Source organism: Ascaphus truei, chromosome 6 (assembly GCF_040206685.1).
Source record: "Ascaphus truei isolate aAscTru1 chromosome 6, aAscTru1.hap1, whole genome shotgun sequence".
Lineage (NCBI taxonomy): Eukaryota > Metazoa > Chordata > Amphibia > Anura > Ascaphidae > Ascaphus > Ascaphus truei.
In genome coordinates, this window is record NC_134488.1 from 103,345,260 (window position 1) to 103,359,461 (window position 14,202).

The 14,202-nt window shown below is 43.3% G+C and overlaps 1 protein-coding gene across 2 annotated transcripts in view; it reads left to right on the plus strand.

The window, feature by feature from the left end:
* SYT5 (synaptotagmin 5) overlaps nt 1-14,202 on the plus strand; it is a 121,463-nt gene that overhangs the window by 24,625 nt on the left and 82,636 nt on the right. Inside the window, exon 1 of one of the 2 annotated variants that reach the window (XM_075605450.1) lies at nt 13,778-14,049. The exons of the other annotated variant lie outside the window; for it this stretch is intronic. Within the exon in view, the coding sequence (XP_075461565.1) occupies nt 13,859-14,049 (191 nt within the window). The 5' untranslated portion in view covers nt 13,778-13,858. Of the gene's footprint in view, nt 1-13,777; nt 14,050-14,202 lie in introns of those variants that run through there. 2 annotated transcript variants of the gene reach the window in all.

Below are 14,202 nucleotides of genomic sequence, written 5' to 3' on the forward strand. Positions count from 1 at the left end.
TTTTTTTCCGAATCTACTTTGGCAGCCAAACTGATTAGGTAGCTTGCTGTAATACAATTAGGTAATGTAGGGTACAACCAACATTCTGTGTCATCACCAGAGACCATAATCTCCTCGGAGTTACAGTACTAGGAGACATTCAATCATCCTTTCATACCCACAGGCTGTCAAGTTACTAACAGTGACTGCTTTCTATTTTTTATTTTTGTCATCAGTGTTCTGATTTTAAGTCAAACTCCAACCAGTAGTTTTACAAAATTAACTTCCCAAGCACGTTTTTGTAGCTTGTATTTAAACAAAGGTAATGTACCCACTATCTGTATTTGCAATTTAGATGTACACAAACAGGTGTTAGTTAACAGATCTTTTCAGAAAGGAATAAAGCCTCAGAGTCATCAAAGAGCGATCTGCTTTATCGTGCCGGAGACGGCGACATATCCACCACTGACTTTAATGACTTTAGGTGCGATACAGCGCATTGTATAACTCTGGGGCAAAGTATCTTTTTATGCCATATGCTAGTCCCAATGGCTGAACCCTGTAAAAGAAGTAGGAATTGTAAAAGCTTTGATTGCAATAATCAATGTAAATTTATTACAGACCTTTGTATCAGTTTGTTTTGTGCCACAGCTCGTAATATGCAGTCTCACGAAAAATAGTGTTAATAAAATAATTACTTGCGCATCTGTTTCATCATGTCTTGTGTTATTTAAGTACTTTTGTAGTATTATGGATGTGGACGCATGCGAGTTGAGGTTGAGTGATCCACAGTCTCAGAATCTTACACTCGCATTACTATACATAAGTGATTAAAACTTTGCCCAAACCATATAAATCAGGGGTACTTTCTGCTTTCATATTTGACCTCTTATGGCAAGTTGTCATCTACAGGTAGTCCTCGTTATCCAACGTTTCACTTTTCAACAAATGGCATAGCCAACGCTTTACAATGCAACCCTAAGGGCCGTTTTTCGACGCCGGAATGCGTTATCCGATGCCTGAATGCGTTATCCAATGCTCACCGCCACTGATTAACATGGGACTTACTTTACAACGGTTTCACTATCCAACGCTACTTCCAGAACGGATTCTGTTGGATAACCGAGGACTGCCTGTATTGTCCATATCATGCACATTCTTTCTAAATGACAGTAGAGACTTGTATCAAAGCATTTAGTATTCCCTATTTTTGAGCGTGCGGTTTTTTTTTCTCCTTTCCGCAGCAAATATTAACAGCACACAATACCCGGTGAGAATATAACTCTTAAAACATGTATACATGCATCATGTGAACTGCTCCATAAAACCATTCCTATCTTGTCTGCTGATGCAAGAACAAAATATTTTCTTGGACATGTTTACCCAAAATATCACTTACATGACATCATGATGCTTTTTAACATAATATGCCAGAGCAATATAGATATTATATTATTATAATAATAATATATATATATAATATATATATTATTATTTTTACTCTCTTTTTTCCCCCAATATCTTAAAATCTGGGGGTATTTTTTGCATCACAAAACTTGAAATAGACTATTTGGAAATGCAGCGGTACATTTTATTCTTTACCCTTAATATTAACCAGAGAATAGGCTATAAGGTGTCTTCTTACTCTTGAAGGTATCCTATGGAACTCCACAATTTATTAAATATGGCCCTACATCCAGTTTTGGGGTTTTGTCTAGAAGAATCATAATTTTATCGGCAGGAATGTCCCTAAGCATAATATGAGTCAGCGTCAGAAGAAGACCAGCATATCCAGTGGCTTCCGCATTCAGAAGTAATTAAGCTCATGCTGGCATTGCGTGAGGGCATCCAGAGATATACAGTACTCAGACACAAATAAAATCCAACACATTTCAGCACTTTCTCTTCCGGCTCTTAATCTTGTGCTATAAATTCAACAAATATACTGCATGTCTGTACAAACTTTCACAGTAACATTCGGATGGATTTGAGCAGATTTGATTCTAATCAATAGTAGTGTCATTTCTTTAGTTATTTCTGTAGAGGCATTTCATTATGTATGGACATACTGTAGAAAGGTGGACAACAATGTGGCAGGACAATGTTTAATGGGGGTATGGAACCTTACTGGCGGGCAGTGTGTGTAGCCTGTATTGCAATAAAGATGTGAGATTTTTAGGTTTTAGTGAAAATGCATCAAAAAGATAAAATACTGGCAAAACGTGCATGTACATGTTTGTAAGTGACAATGAGATTTTTCCATTTTTTTAAGAGCTCACAGAAATTGGATATCAAATGAAATGGCAGTTTTGAGGTTTCAGTGAAATCTTTAACTTTTCTCAGGACAATAAACATTGGTAAGAAGGTTAAGGAATGCTGCAATCATGTACCTCTAAATATATACACTACTAGCGTACTAGAAAAGTAATGTAGACAGGAAACGTCAAGACAGAGAGCTTAAATGTTCGTTTTTTTGTCAAAAGCAATTCCCCAATGTTTTTTCTAACCATTGTTTTACAGTACTTGCAATTCTGTGCTCTGCATTCCGCAAGCCCATCTATATATTATAATTATCTGTAAATCACTGATTAGGGGTATATTTAATGCAAAGTTGGACATCCCCTCAGCATATAATTAAATGTATGACATTATAAATAAAGGTCTTGTTATTAAGGGCAAAATGCTCAGTAGTTGCATGAAGTGTTTGTGGAGAGAAGGTCACATTTGGAGAAAAAAAATAGAAAAAAAAGATGTTTTTTCTTATTTTAAACAACCTCTTTAGTAAATGACTCGCAATGGGAATACAAATTTATTGAAAAGAAAAAAAAATACTATCTTGTAACAGGAAAGATCTTACCCATTGTCTTCTGCTAATAGCCCAAGCTTCAGCAGAACACGTACTGCCAGCTTGAGTAGTTATTATTTTAAATGTCTCGTTTAAACTCATTGTTATCTTTTACACAGTAGTTCAAAGTTCTTATAGCCGTATTGATCCTCAGTGCTGCTGCAGTACACAGGAAGCAGAGAGTTGTTTCAAACGGTCTGCCGACTATAATTTCCTCTACTGCATGAAGAACTAGTCCTTCATTAAAAAGCATCATAAACTACAACAAAGCTACATCTGTTAGGTCCCCTTTTAAAGCTGCAGTTCAAGCTGCCGTTTAAAATAAATAAAAATTCCTATTCAATATGTGCATCAATACAATCTGCACACTGACAAGTCATTAGCTAAGCTGCAGATCGATCCGTTCCCCTGTAATCAATCGCTTGCTTGGGGCTATCTAATTCAGTTCTTGCACAGCATTGTGGGCAATGTAGTTCCTGGAATATGATTGACCGGGCAGTTACTTGATACAATTGGTGCACTGCTAGAGAGAGGGCGGGGCTCAAGAGCCAGAGCCTATCGGAAGGGGAAGGGGGCTGTCACTTTGGAAATCCTACATTAGAAACATAAAAAATGTCATTAAAACATTTTTTTTTTACATTTTTAAATGCTACAAGTGTTTTTTCGTAGTACAGAACTGATTTATTTAAAAAACCACACCTGTAGCATATTGCTTGAATGGCTGCTTTATTATGCAGCAAAGCCGCCTTCCCCATGATGAAGAAGATTGTAGTCTCTTTCATTTTAAAGGAGCTTAAGGCGAGGTCCCGCTGCCTGCTGCAGCGCGCACTATGGTGTGTGCTGCAGGGACAAAAACCACCCACAATGGGGACTGGCCTGCTACCTTCCTTGGGCACCAAATTTTTCTGAAGACAGGAAAACTGTGTTCAGGACTTGTGATGGAGCGCTGGCCACGCCCCCTGGTGGTTCAGCCAATGAGCGCGAACCTGCTGGGTGACATCATGGCCGCGCACCCCCCCCGCACCCGTTTTCCCCCCTGCCGCTCTGCACAGACAAGGGAACAGAGCTGCACGCGTGGCACACGCGCGTGTAGCGCCGACACCGGGCCGTAGCCCAACTGTGTCCCAGCTCAGGCAAAACGCCTTCACAGCATAATGAATGCAGGACCTTACAGTGCAAGAGGGTTAAAATGAAGAGAGATGAGCGGTAAGAGGACTAGCACGTTCAATCGGGAAGTAGTCAACGTGAGAAATAAAACCGGGTCACCAAAAATATATACAAATCAAAAAAACAGGAGAAAGAGACTCTCGTGAAAGAAAAATATTACAAATAAAACAGCAGGGGTAAACGAAGAGTGTATCTGGACTTAAATATGCATGCCGGTGAGAATGTGACAAAGCGTGGGTGTGAACGAGTGAAAGAAATTGCACGTTCTAAAAAAGCAAGCCGCGGTGTGAGGGAGAGAAAAAAATAGAGAGAGGGAAGGGGGGTGGGGGTGGAAAAAAAGAGAAAGATGAAAGTGGGTGAGAAGGGATATACTGTAGAGAAAGAAAAAAAAAAGCAAATGTGAGCGAGGGAGAAATAGGCAAGGAGACAAAAAGAGAGCAAAGAGCAACAGAAATGTTTGCAGAAAGGGAATCTGGGGATTACAGACCGAGCAAATCCTTCATAAACCTTGTAATATTACATGGGAAGCAGCAACAACAGGGCAGTACAGTACATCCTCTTAAATTATTAGCCGTGAAAACCGGTTATAAAAAAAAAAACAGAATTGAGTTCTTTCACTGCGCAATATGTCCTTTGGGAGGACGGGGGTAAGATAGAGTAGAGAGCTGTCTGAAGAGTGACTCATTTTACCATAGCGATGCACTAATTGCTGAAATACATTAATGGTTACAGACCGTGTCACTTCCTATATTTTGAACTTGGCTTCTGTGCATTCAGTAGGAAAGAAATACAGAGGCTGTTAAGGGGGAAAGGCTGTGAGGCAGAACAGGTCAGCGCTGCAGCCAACAACAAAATATCCTCTTCTGTGGTTACAGAGCACTCCCCAGATCACAGAATTCTGACTGCACAAACAGGTTGCTTGGCAGTGGGTTGCTGTGTTTGCTGGACATGTTGTCACTGTCTAGTAGGGCTGAGCAGCAGACCACAAATATGAAGGCCCCTTATCTAATGTGCTGTGAAGATACGTCCCTGTGTTGAAGAAAATTAGAGTCCATTTCATTTGAATGAAGCTGAACACTTCCTGAGCACTGGGAAGCAGCTTCAAGGCATGTTGAAAAGAAGCCTACGGCCGCGCTTATAGTGCTGGCGACGGAGACGCGACTGATGACGTCACCCGTCGCTGTCGCCACCCGCGATAGTTGTAATTTGGTTTTTAGCGACGGTCGCCAGTGACGTCACTAAAGGGGGCGGGCCGTGCAATTTGATTGGTTTAAAGATAGTCACATGTGGCGACTGTCTCTAAAAAAATCAAATAAACCCGGCTACCAATTTTACAGACGCTCCGTCGCTCCGTCGCTCCGTCGCCCTGTCGCCCTTACTATGAGCGCTGGCGACGGAGTCAATTGTTTTGTTTTCGAGCGCCGTCGCCGTCGCGGACACTAAGTGCAGCCTAAGTGAGCTCAACTGGGTTAGCTCTCCTCCACTTATAAATACTTTGACACACATACATCCAATGCATTATTTCTCAACAGATATACCATATTTTGGGAAATATGTGACCACAAGTGGGCACCAGTAGTGTATCTGACTTGAAATTCCTCAAAGCAAGATCTTCAGTCCCTTGGACCACCCGTGTGTGCCCTGTCTATCTGCTAGAGAAGAAAGTGGTCCCAATATGTGTCATTTCTATGCTCGGGGTGTGGTCTTCCCATAAAACTTCAAATGTGAATTGACATAAATGAAATAAAGGCCTGGCTAAGCTTTAGTATAGTTCATGTATTGTCATGTATTGAATTCAGTGAGAAATATAATGACATTCTACAAATACAATTCAAAAAGAGCAAGCTCAGACTAACATTGAAACAATAACCCAAGTGCCCTTTTTTGTGATATCAAATTGCTACAAAATGAAAAGGGCCTCTTTAATTTGCACACTTTCTGGAATGCCATGGTTCTGCTAAATCAGAACCCCCATGTAGCGCTATTGTTACCGTACCTTACATTGCGTGTATGTATATTTTCAATGAGCTTTTACGATGCTGTTTAGAAACGGACTTAGCAAACTGTATTAATGAGACTATTTGGATGCAAAATTCATGAACACATCAGGTCTAGTGCAGCCAGCATGCAATGTCATATAGGGGAGCCTCAAATTAATCTGAAGGGTTCTCTGCGGAAAAACAAATTAGGGTGACTTTAACGCAATGTTGTGGAAAAATTATTCATGACAAAAAAAAAAGGCACTTACAGCTTGTTGCAATACTGTCATTGTAAAATGTAATAGTAATTGGGAAGTTATTTGGGTCGGTAGGCATTTTTATAGTAACCTTTAATGAATTTAAGTAACTATGGATAAACTGTTGCGATGCCTCGGGAATTATATCTACTACGATGTAGTATCATCGTACAGAAAGTGCGAATAGAAGTTCATATTGATATATTGCTCCATTTACATCAAATGTACAAAAGTGTTCCTTACATTTGACACATATTGTCAGCTGGAAAAGTTTGTGCCATCTCCGAGCTGGTGGATTTTTGTGACACAAATACAAAATAAAAAGTTGCACATGGAGACATACTGTAGCATTTAATATGTACAGTATGTGTGTCTTTATATAGCGCCATTAATGTACATAGCGCTTCACAGCAGTAATACACGTGACAATCATATAAATAACAAATAATATAGATAGCACATAAAGGGAAGAAGCGCTTCAGATAAAAAAGTAAAAGGGGTCCCTGCTCCGAAGAGCTTACAATCGAATTGGTTGGTAGGAAGAACGTACAGAGACACAACTCATTATATTCTGTACACTATGTAACTCCTCCCTAACACCTACTGACACCCCCCAAATCACAACCCCACACTGCACATTTCTCCAAATTTGTCTTGATACGTCACTTCCAGTGTTCATACTAAAAGTATGGAATAGCGTTCCAAGTTGCATACTTCACACATCACAATATTCTCATTTATTCCTGAGAAGCATAAATAAGTCAACCAAATGAATGCAGCAAGATCCTCTTTCTGTCTATCTGCAGTTGTGATAAAAACTGCACCGGATCCACAGAGGAGCTGAAGCTATGTTGGCTCTCGGATAGTTTAATTGTTGCTGTTCTTATTATTGCCAAATCCCCATAAGGCCAAGAGGCCAATTCATGAAACTATAAAAATATATTTTAGCAACCTGTTTACTTTGAAAGGCATTTTGTCACATTCAATAAACACCTATCGTAAAGAAATTTGAAATGAGCTTATTTTTTGTGCACAAATTTCTTGGCTTTTTTAAGTGTGATAAGATACATGTGTATCACACTGTTCTGAAATTAAGTATTCAATATAATTTGGTTATTGTAACAGGGGAGTAATCCCTGTTCAAGTAATGTGCCTTTAATCTAGCAGTGTGGTGGTTAACTAATAAACAGTGTGGTAGTCAATTAATAAACACCACCTGCCTGATTTAGATTGCTTACAAAAGCCTGTCTGTTGAGACAGGAAGTGACTCCTTAGCTCACGTGTGAGCTGAACTTTGGAGACAGAGCAGAGGTTCTTGAGTCTCCCAGGAGAGACTGACCAAGAGAACACAGATCTCTGGAGCTGACCATGTCTTGAGCTCTGCCGGAAGACACAGCAGAGCTGCTTCCAAGACACAGGGGAAACTTCTAAACCTGAATGCTGACAAACCCTGAAGAAAAGGTAGCAACCAGGGACAGAGAAGATTTCCCCTCCAAACTACAAGGAACAGATAAGACTTTTATTACAAGACTTTTTATATCTGTTCATTTCATGCTATGTGTTTGGGGCTGGGAGACATGCTTAACTAAGGGAGTTGTGAATTGCATATTATTTCACTAGAACCACTCCCAAGTGAATAGAAGCTGTGTTTCCCCCTTGTTTGGATGGTTTCCTGATGTTAAGGAAAAGGCACAATAAAGCCTTGTTATAATTTCACCTTATAAAGTCTCCAATTGTGTACCTCTGTGTACGTCCGTCTACAGTTATATAAAAAGGTTACCTTCAATGATGGTATCTGAAAATTTAGACCCAACCGTGGAAATTGGGATTCCACCAGAGGGGCAGTGTAGCCATGCATCTGTAGCTACTAGTCTTCTTCCCTCCTGGCAGTTAGCCCTGGTACAAGCAGGCCTTGCCAGTAGTTGATATGGGGTTTTTCCCCTCCGAGGAGCTGCACTTGAGTGACAGTGGGAGGCAGTGACATCAGGCCTGGGCATGACCAATCATGGGACAGACCTGGTGCCCTCTTCCTGGCAGTACTTAAGGGCGGTACCGCCCCAAATTCGGGAGTGCCTTTCCCCACTTGAGGAAGGCAGGTCACACAATGGAGAGGCTGATAATTGGGCCTTCTCCAGTCCTCTTCCCTCTGGGGGAGAGTGAGTGTGGACCATACCTCTACCTCTGCTAGAGAGGCAGGGAAGAGCTACGACGGCTGAGGGTGCCCTTGGCCTGTAGTGATGGTTCAGGGGCCATCCTTCAGTGGTAGCTGAGAGTTACTGCATCGGGCAGAAGCCTGCTTGTTACTGTGCTGTGCAGAAGAGATAATAAACCATTCCTGTTGTTATACCTCCTGCTTGGTGAGTGATCTTACTGGGGGAGAGGTAATAGTTCTACCGTGGGAGATCACCTTCAGTTTCTGGAATCTACGGCAGATGCTAAAGGAGTGTGCCAATCTAGAACCTCTTTATTAGGTTTAGTCCCTAAAGAAGGTAAGGTACGAACCCATATCCACATAGTGAGAATCTAGAAATCACCATCTCCCCAAAGTCCGCCAGGGAGCTTTGCTCTATGGGCGAGCCCGAGTGGTCAATCAGAAGGTGGCTCAAGGTTCCCAGACCGTCTGATATGCTTTAATCATGTGTCTCAGGAAGGCTGTCAATCTTTCCACACATTATTTCATTAACCCTCTGTTTAATAGTGGATAAGGAGGGGGCTTCTACTTTCTTTCACGCTGCAGCAATAGAACACCTTGTTGCTGTTATGAGGCAGCAGGTCTTCTATTGGTTTGGCCAATAGGCATATCAAAGGATCAATTTTTAATTTGACTTATTTTGGACCATAGGCTGGTGTTTTTGGAGCACGTCCACCTGATATGCACCATATCTCCCATCTGTCCACAACCTCTCTAGCAGAGGTCTGGGTGGCTCGGGTAAATCCAGCTTAGCCTCTTTAAGGTCAAGCCCCCCCCCCCCCTCCCTTCCATTGGGCATGACAAAGGCTTCCAGAGTGCCAGTCTCCATGATGTAGTAACTATGTCCTGAGGCACCCAAAGGGTTAAGCCAGTGGATCCCTCAGAGATGATACACAGTCCTCGACTTTCGGGGATCTCATGGTTTCTGAGATAAAGCTAGTTTTGTCCACACAAAATGGTCGCCGGGTCAAGCTTGCTCTGGCAGCCAATAGAGTTGCAACGTTATCTAAAGACTTTCTATTCGTGACCCCATGGCCATATATTTAGTTTTTTTTTTTTTTTAAATAGAATGAACTAGCGCTTACCCCATCTACTATAATTAAGATGGAGGTGCTATGATCCTGCATCTATACCGCTAGTTTTTTTTTTTTATATATATATCTTTTTTTATTCAGGTGTATACATTTACAAGTCATACAGATAGATACATGTATTGGTGTTCCCACCGCGTTATATGCATATACTAGCTGATATACCCGGCGTTGCCCGGGATGTAATTTTGGGGGCGTGGGCGACAGGGTTGGGCTTCACCCCCCCCTTGACAGCTAGGTGGGTGACTGAGTTGACTGAGTGTGTGGGTGACTATGTGGGTGGATGGGTGACTGAGTGGGTGGCTGAGTGACACTTGACTGAGTGGGTGGGTGACTTTGGGTCGGTGACTGGGTGGGTGACTTGGGTGACTTTGGGTCGGTTTGACTTTGGGTCGTTTTGACTTTGGGTCGGTGGGTGGGTGACTTTGGGTCGGTGGGTGACTTTGGGTCGGTCGGTGGGTGGGTGACTTTGGGTGGGTGACTTTGGGTCGGTGGGTGCGTGACTTTGGGTCGGTGGGTGACTTTGGGTCGGTTGACTTTGGGTCGTGGATGGGTGACTTTGGGTCAGTGGGTGACTTTGGGTCGGTTGACTTTGGGTCGGTGGGTGGGTGACTTTGGGTCGTGGGTGACTTTGGGTGGGTAGGTGGGTGACGGTGGGTGACTTTGGGTCGGTGGGTCAGTGACTGGGTGACTTTTTTTGGGTCGGTGACTGGGTCGTTGACTGGGTGACTTATTCTGGGTCGGTGACTGGGTCGGTGACTGAGTGACTTTTTCTGGGTCGGTGACTGGGTTCGGTGACTGGGTGGGTCAGTGACTGGGTTCGGTGACTGGGTGGGTCAGTGACTGGGTTGGGTGGGCCAGTGACTGGGTTGGGTGGGTGAGTGAGTGGGTGGGTGGGGTCGGTGAGTGGGTGGGTGGGGTCGGTGACTGACTGAATGGGTGGGTGGTTTTGGGTGACTGACTGAATGGGTGGGTGACTGGGTGGGTGACTGACTGGGTGACTGTGGGTGAGTAGGTTGACTGAGTGGATGGGGTGACTGAGTGAGTGAGTGGGTGACTGAGTGGGTGACTGACTGAGTGAGTGAGTGGGTGACTGACTGAGTGAGTGGGTGACTGACTGACTGAGTGGGTGACTGAGTGAGTGGGTGACTGAGTGAGTGACTGAGTGAGTGGGTGACTGAGTGAGTGGGTGACTGGGTGAAAGTGGGTGGGTGAGTGAGTGACTGGGTGGGTGTGTGGGTGACTGGGTGGGTGTGTGGGTGGTTGACTTTGACTGGGTGACAGTGGGTGGGTGGGAGACGGTGGGTGACAGGGTGACAGTGGGTGGTGGGAGACGGTGGGTAACTGGGTGACAGTGCGTGGGTGGGAGACGGTGGGTGACTTACCTTGACCGGGTGGTGGTTCCTGGCGGCAGACGGTTCCCCTCCTGGCACTGATATCCCCGTGGCATTTGGCTGGGGCAGGAGGTGGGTTCGGGAAGTTGGCGGGGGGGGCAAGAGTGGCAGGAGACACGCCCGCGCTTCCCCTCCGTCCGGGAGCCGGTGCACGTGAGGGTGAGTGCAGGCCCGCGCCGCGCTTCCCCTTCGTTCCTCGTTGGGAGCGAGGGGGGAGGAGTCTGGAGTTTGCTGCTGAGCAGGAGGGCCGCGCCGCGCTTCCCCTCCGTCCAGGAGCCGGTGCAGGGCGGCGCACGTGAGGGTGATGGTGTGGCTGGGGATGTTACGGAGCGTCCGGGTTTGGGTGAGGTGGGGCGGGGGAGAAGGGAGAGAGTGAGGGGCACCGGGAGGGGGGGGGGGGGGTGTGGAAGGTGAGCTGCGGTCCAGCTGACGGGGGAGAGTGAGGCCAAGCAAGGTCAAACCTCAACACCTGTGTGTGTCAGAGGCGCACGTGGGAGAGTGTGCGTGTGTCTCTCCTCCCTGCCTGGCTCCTCCCTGCCTGGCCCGAAGGCCAATGAGCTGTCCAGCAGACATACACACACAAACATTATTTGAGACTTATATATATAGATATATACACACATACATAAATACATATACACATATACACACATACAAATATATATATCACATAATAAACATAGAGAGAAACAGCATATATTTGATATCGTTTTCCGCTATAGAACAATACATTGGGATTTTGGTATGTGTCACCTAATTTTTTCTTTTTCCTTTATAACTCGGACTCCTAGAAGCCCTGAACACTCCCTCAAATATGGGAGCGCTTATTAAACTAATCGCCAATAGGCGTTAACATTGTTTGGATCTTCTCTACATATTATGTTTACTGTGTTTAATTTAGTTTTTTTCTTTAGATAGTGGATTTTAATGAAGTTGTTTTATTTATTTCTTTGAGGGGGGGGGGTCTAATTTCAGGGGTGTCACTCTTCGTTTTGTTTCTCAAGGAATTTAGTCTGGTCCTTTGTTGGGAAGGATGCTATGATTAGGTCCCATTTGTTTCAGAATTTATTCCCTGGATTATTTCCTCTCTGGTCTTTATTAATTTTATCTATGGTAATGAGCTTGATTAGTAGGGATTTAATTAATTCCATACTTGGGGCTTCTGGTTCCAGCCATTTCATCATGATCGCCTTCCGCCTTCGTAGCAGTTAGGAGGATCATCTCTGTTGGATGGAGTGCTTTGTTATTCCTATTTATCCTAATTTGCCATGGTTCCGTGTTGGCGAATAACATGGGTAGCGGGTGTTTTCCCCAGTCCACCTTTGTCACTGTCTTGATAAATTTTAATATCTGATCCCAAAACATAGAAATTTTCTCACAATCCCAGAAGCAGTGTTTGAGGTTAGCCCTCTCTTGTCTACATTTGGGACAATTTGTGGTGTCTACTTCTACATTTTTCACCTGTCTCATGAAAGAAAGGGATGTATGCTCTATGCATTATTTTGAATTGCATCTCTCTCCAGCTTTCAGAGACTATTATTTTACGGATTCTAGCATATCCTACCACTAAATCTTCCATTGTCTGCACTTCCTTAAAATCTTGTTGCCAGGCCTTTAAATTTTTGCTGTTATTTTTCTTCATTTCCTTGTCTCTGGTTAATTTATACATTTCTGCTAAGGAGTGTTTGGGGGTCCTATCTTGCATAAAGTAACTGTCAAAGGTGTTGTGTTTCAAAATATGTATTTTATAGTCGTGGAGGCTTCTGCCATAGTTTAACAGTTGAATGTATGAGTATATTTGGTTCTCAGGGAGATCATACTCAGTAGCCACTTCCTGATAAAACATAAAGTCCTGTTTCTATTCGCTAATAATGGTGGGTGAGGGATATTCTCCCAATGATCGGGTCTCAGCTGTCCCAAGGATGTGTATATATAATAAAGTATAAGTCTTTGATCAAGGTGTATAAGAGCAGTGATAAGTGCTATGGGAGACTCAAATTGGCAATATATGCAGTGGTATATGAGTACTGGTAACGCTGTGTGGCTGGCTCAGATCTCCATATATACCATAAAGGTCCCAAACAAGCTCCAGCAAAACCAAAATGTACATACCATATCAGTCCATGATACTGAGATCTCCCTCTTGCAGGAGCTCTGTCCTTGTTGAGTGGGTGCATCACGTCCAGCGTAGTAGAAGGAAGGATGGTCCCGGGGGGGGGCCTTGGCGGAGCACTACTACTACTGGTTGCAGCCCCCTCCTTCTCTTCTGTAGTGCTCTGCCAAGGCCATCCTTCCTTCTATTCGCTAATAATATGGCCCAGGCATTTAATCCTTTTTTTATCCCATATATATAAGTTTTTGTTGTCTTTCCGTGGGGGGAATCTATGGTTTCCTAGGATAGATAGAAATCTAGAGGAAGAGTAAGATTATAGTGCTAGTTTTGAATGTGAAATTGGTACAAAAAAACTTAGACATATTTGGAATTGGGGGGGGGGGGGGGGAGGGTGGGTCTCTAGAGGTTGGTGGTTCACGGACTAGCTTTGGGGGAACCGGTACAGGTAAAAAAAAATATATAAGGATTGTTGCTTTAAAGTAATGTCATTTTTATTAAATATGGTGACAACTGCAGAATGTAACAGTAACCAGCCTTTTCACAGTATCACACAAATGTGTCCTGGACTTATCATAGTGTAATGGATAGGCTCCAAGATTGGAAATGCTGTAACACAGGAAATTGTAAGGGAAACTGAGATAAAAAGTGGCCTTGATGTTCATTTGAGTGAGAGGTCAGAGTCTGAGCTGCTTAACTGGGATTACAGCTAAGTGCTAACTATAAATGACTTAAAATACGCCATGTGGCAGCATGGTCGAGGCAATGACAGGCCCACAGAGCTTACAATCTAATCTGAGCACAGATAGTTTTTATGATCACATAGTTTTTATCCACATTCCGTGATGCTTGATGTGTGTTTTCGTGTTGAATGGCTGCAATATTCCACTTTCCTTGCAGTCTTCAGTTTACTTGGTCTTTTGGATGTCATCTCAACCGAGAGTATGACCAGACATGAAGAAGTGGAACTTTTTTTAGCCTCTTCAGATCCACGTGTCTACAAAGCAGTTTCACTTATGCCTCTGGTACAGAAGAGGTATGTAAAGATGTGATTTGCAATATACTGCTCTGTATAAACACATAGACCGACTCGTGTAAACCTAACATATTGCTTTATTGTCACTTTTAGTGCCAACAGTGTAAATAAATCTAAAGAGTAGAAGTCAATTTTTATTTTCTTTCACAGGGT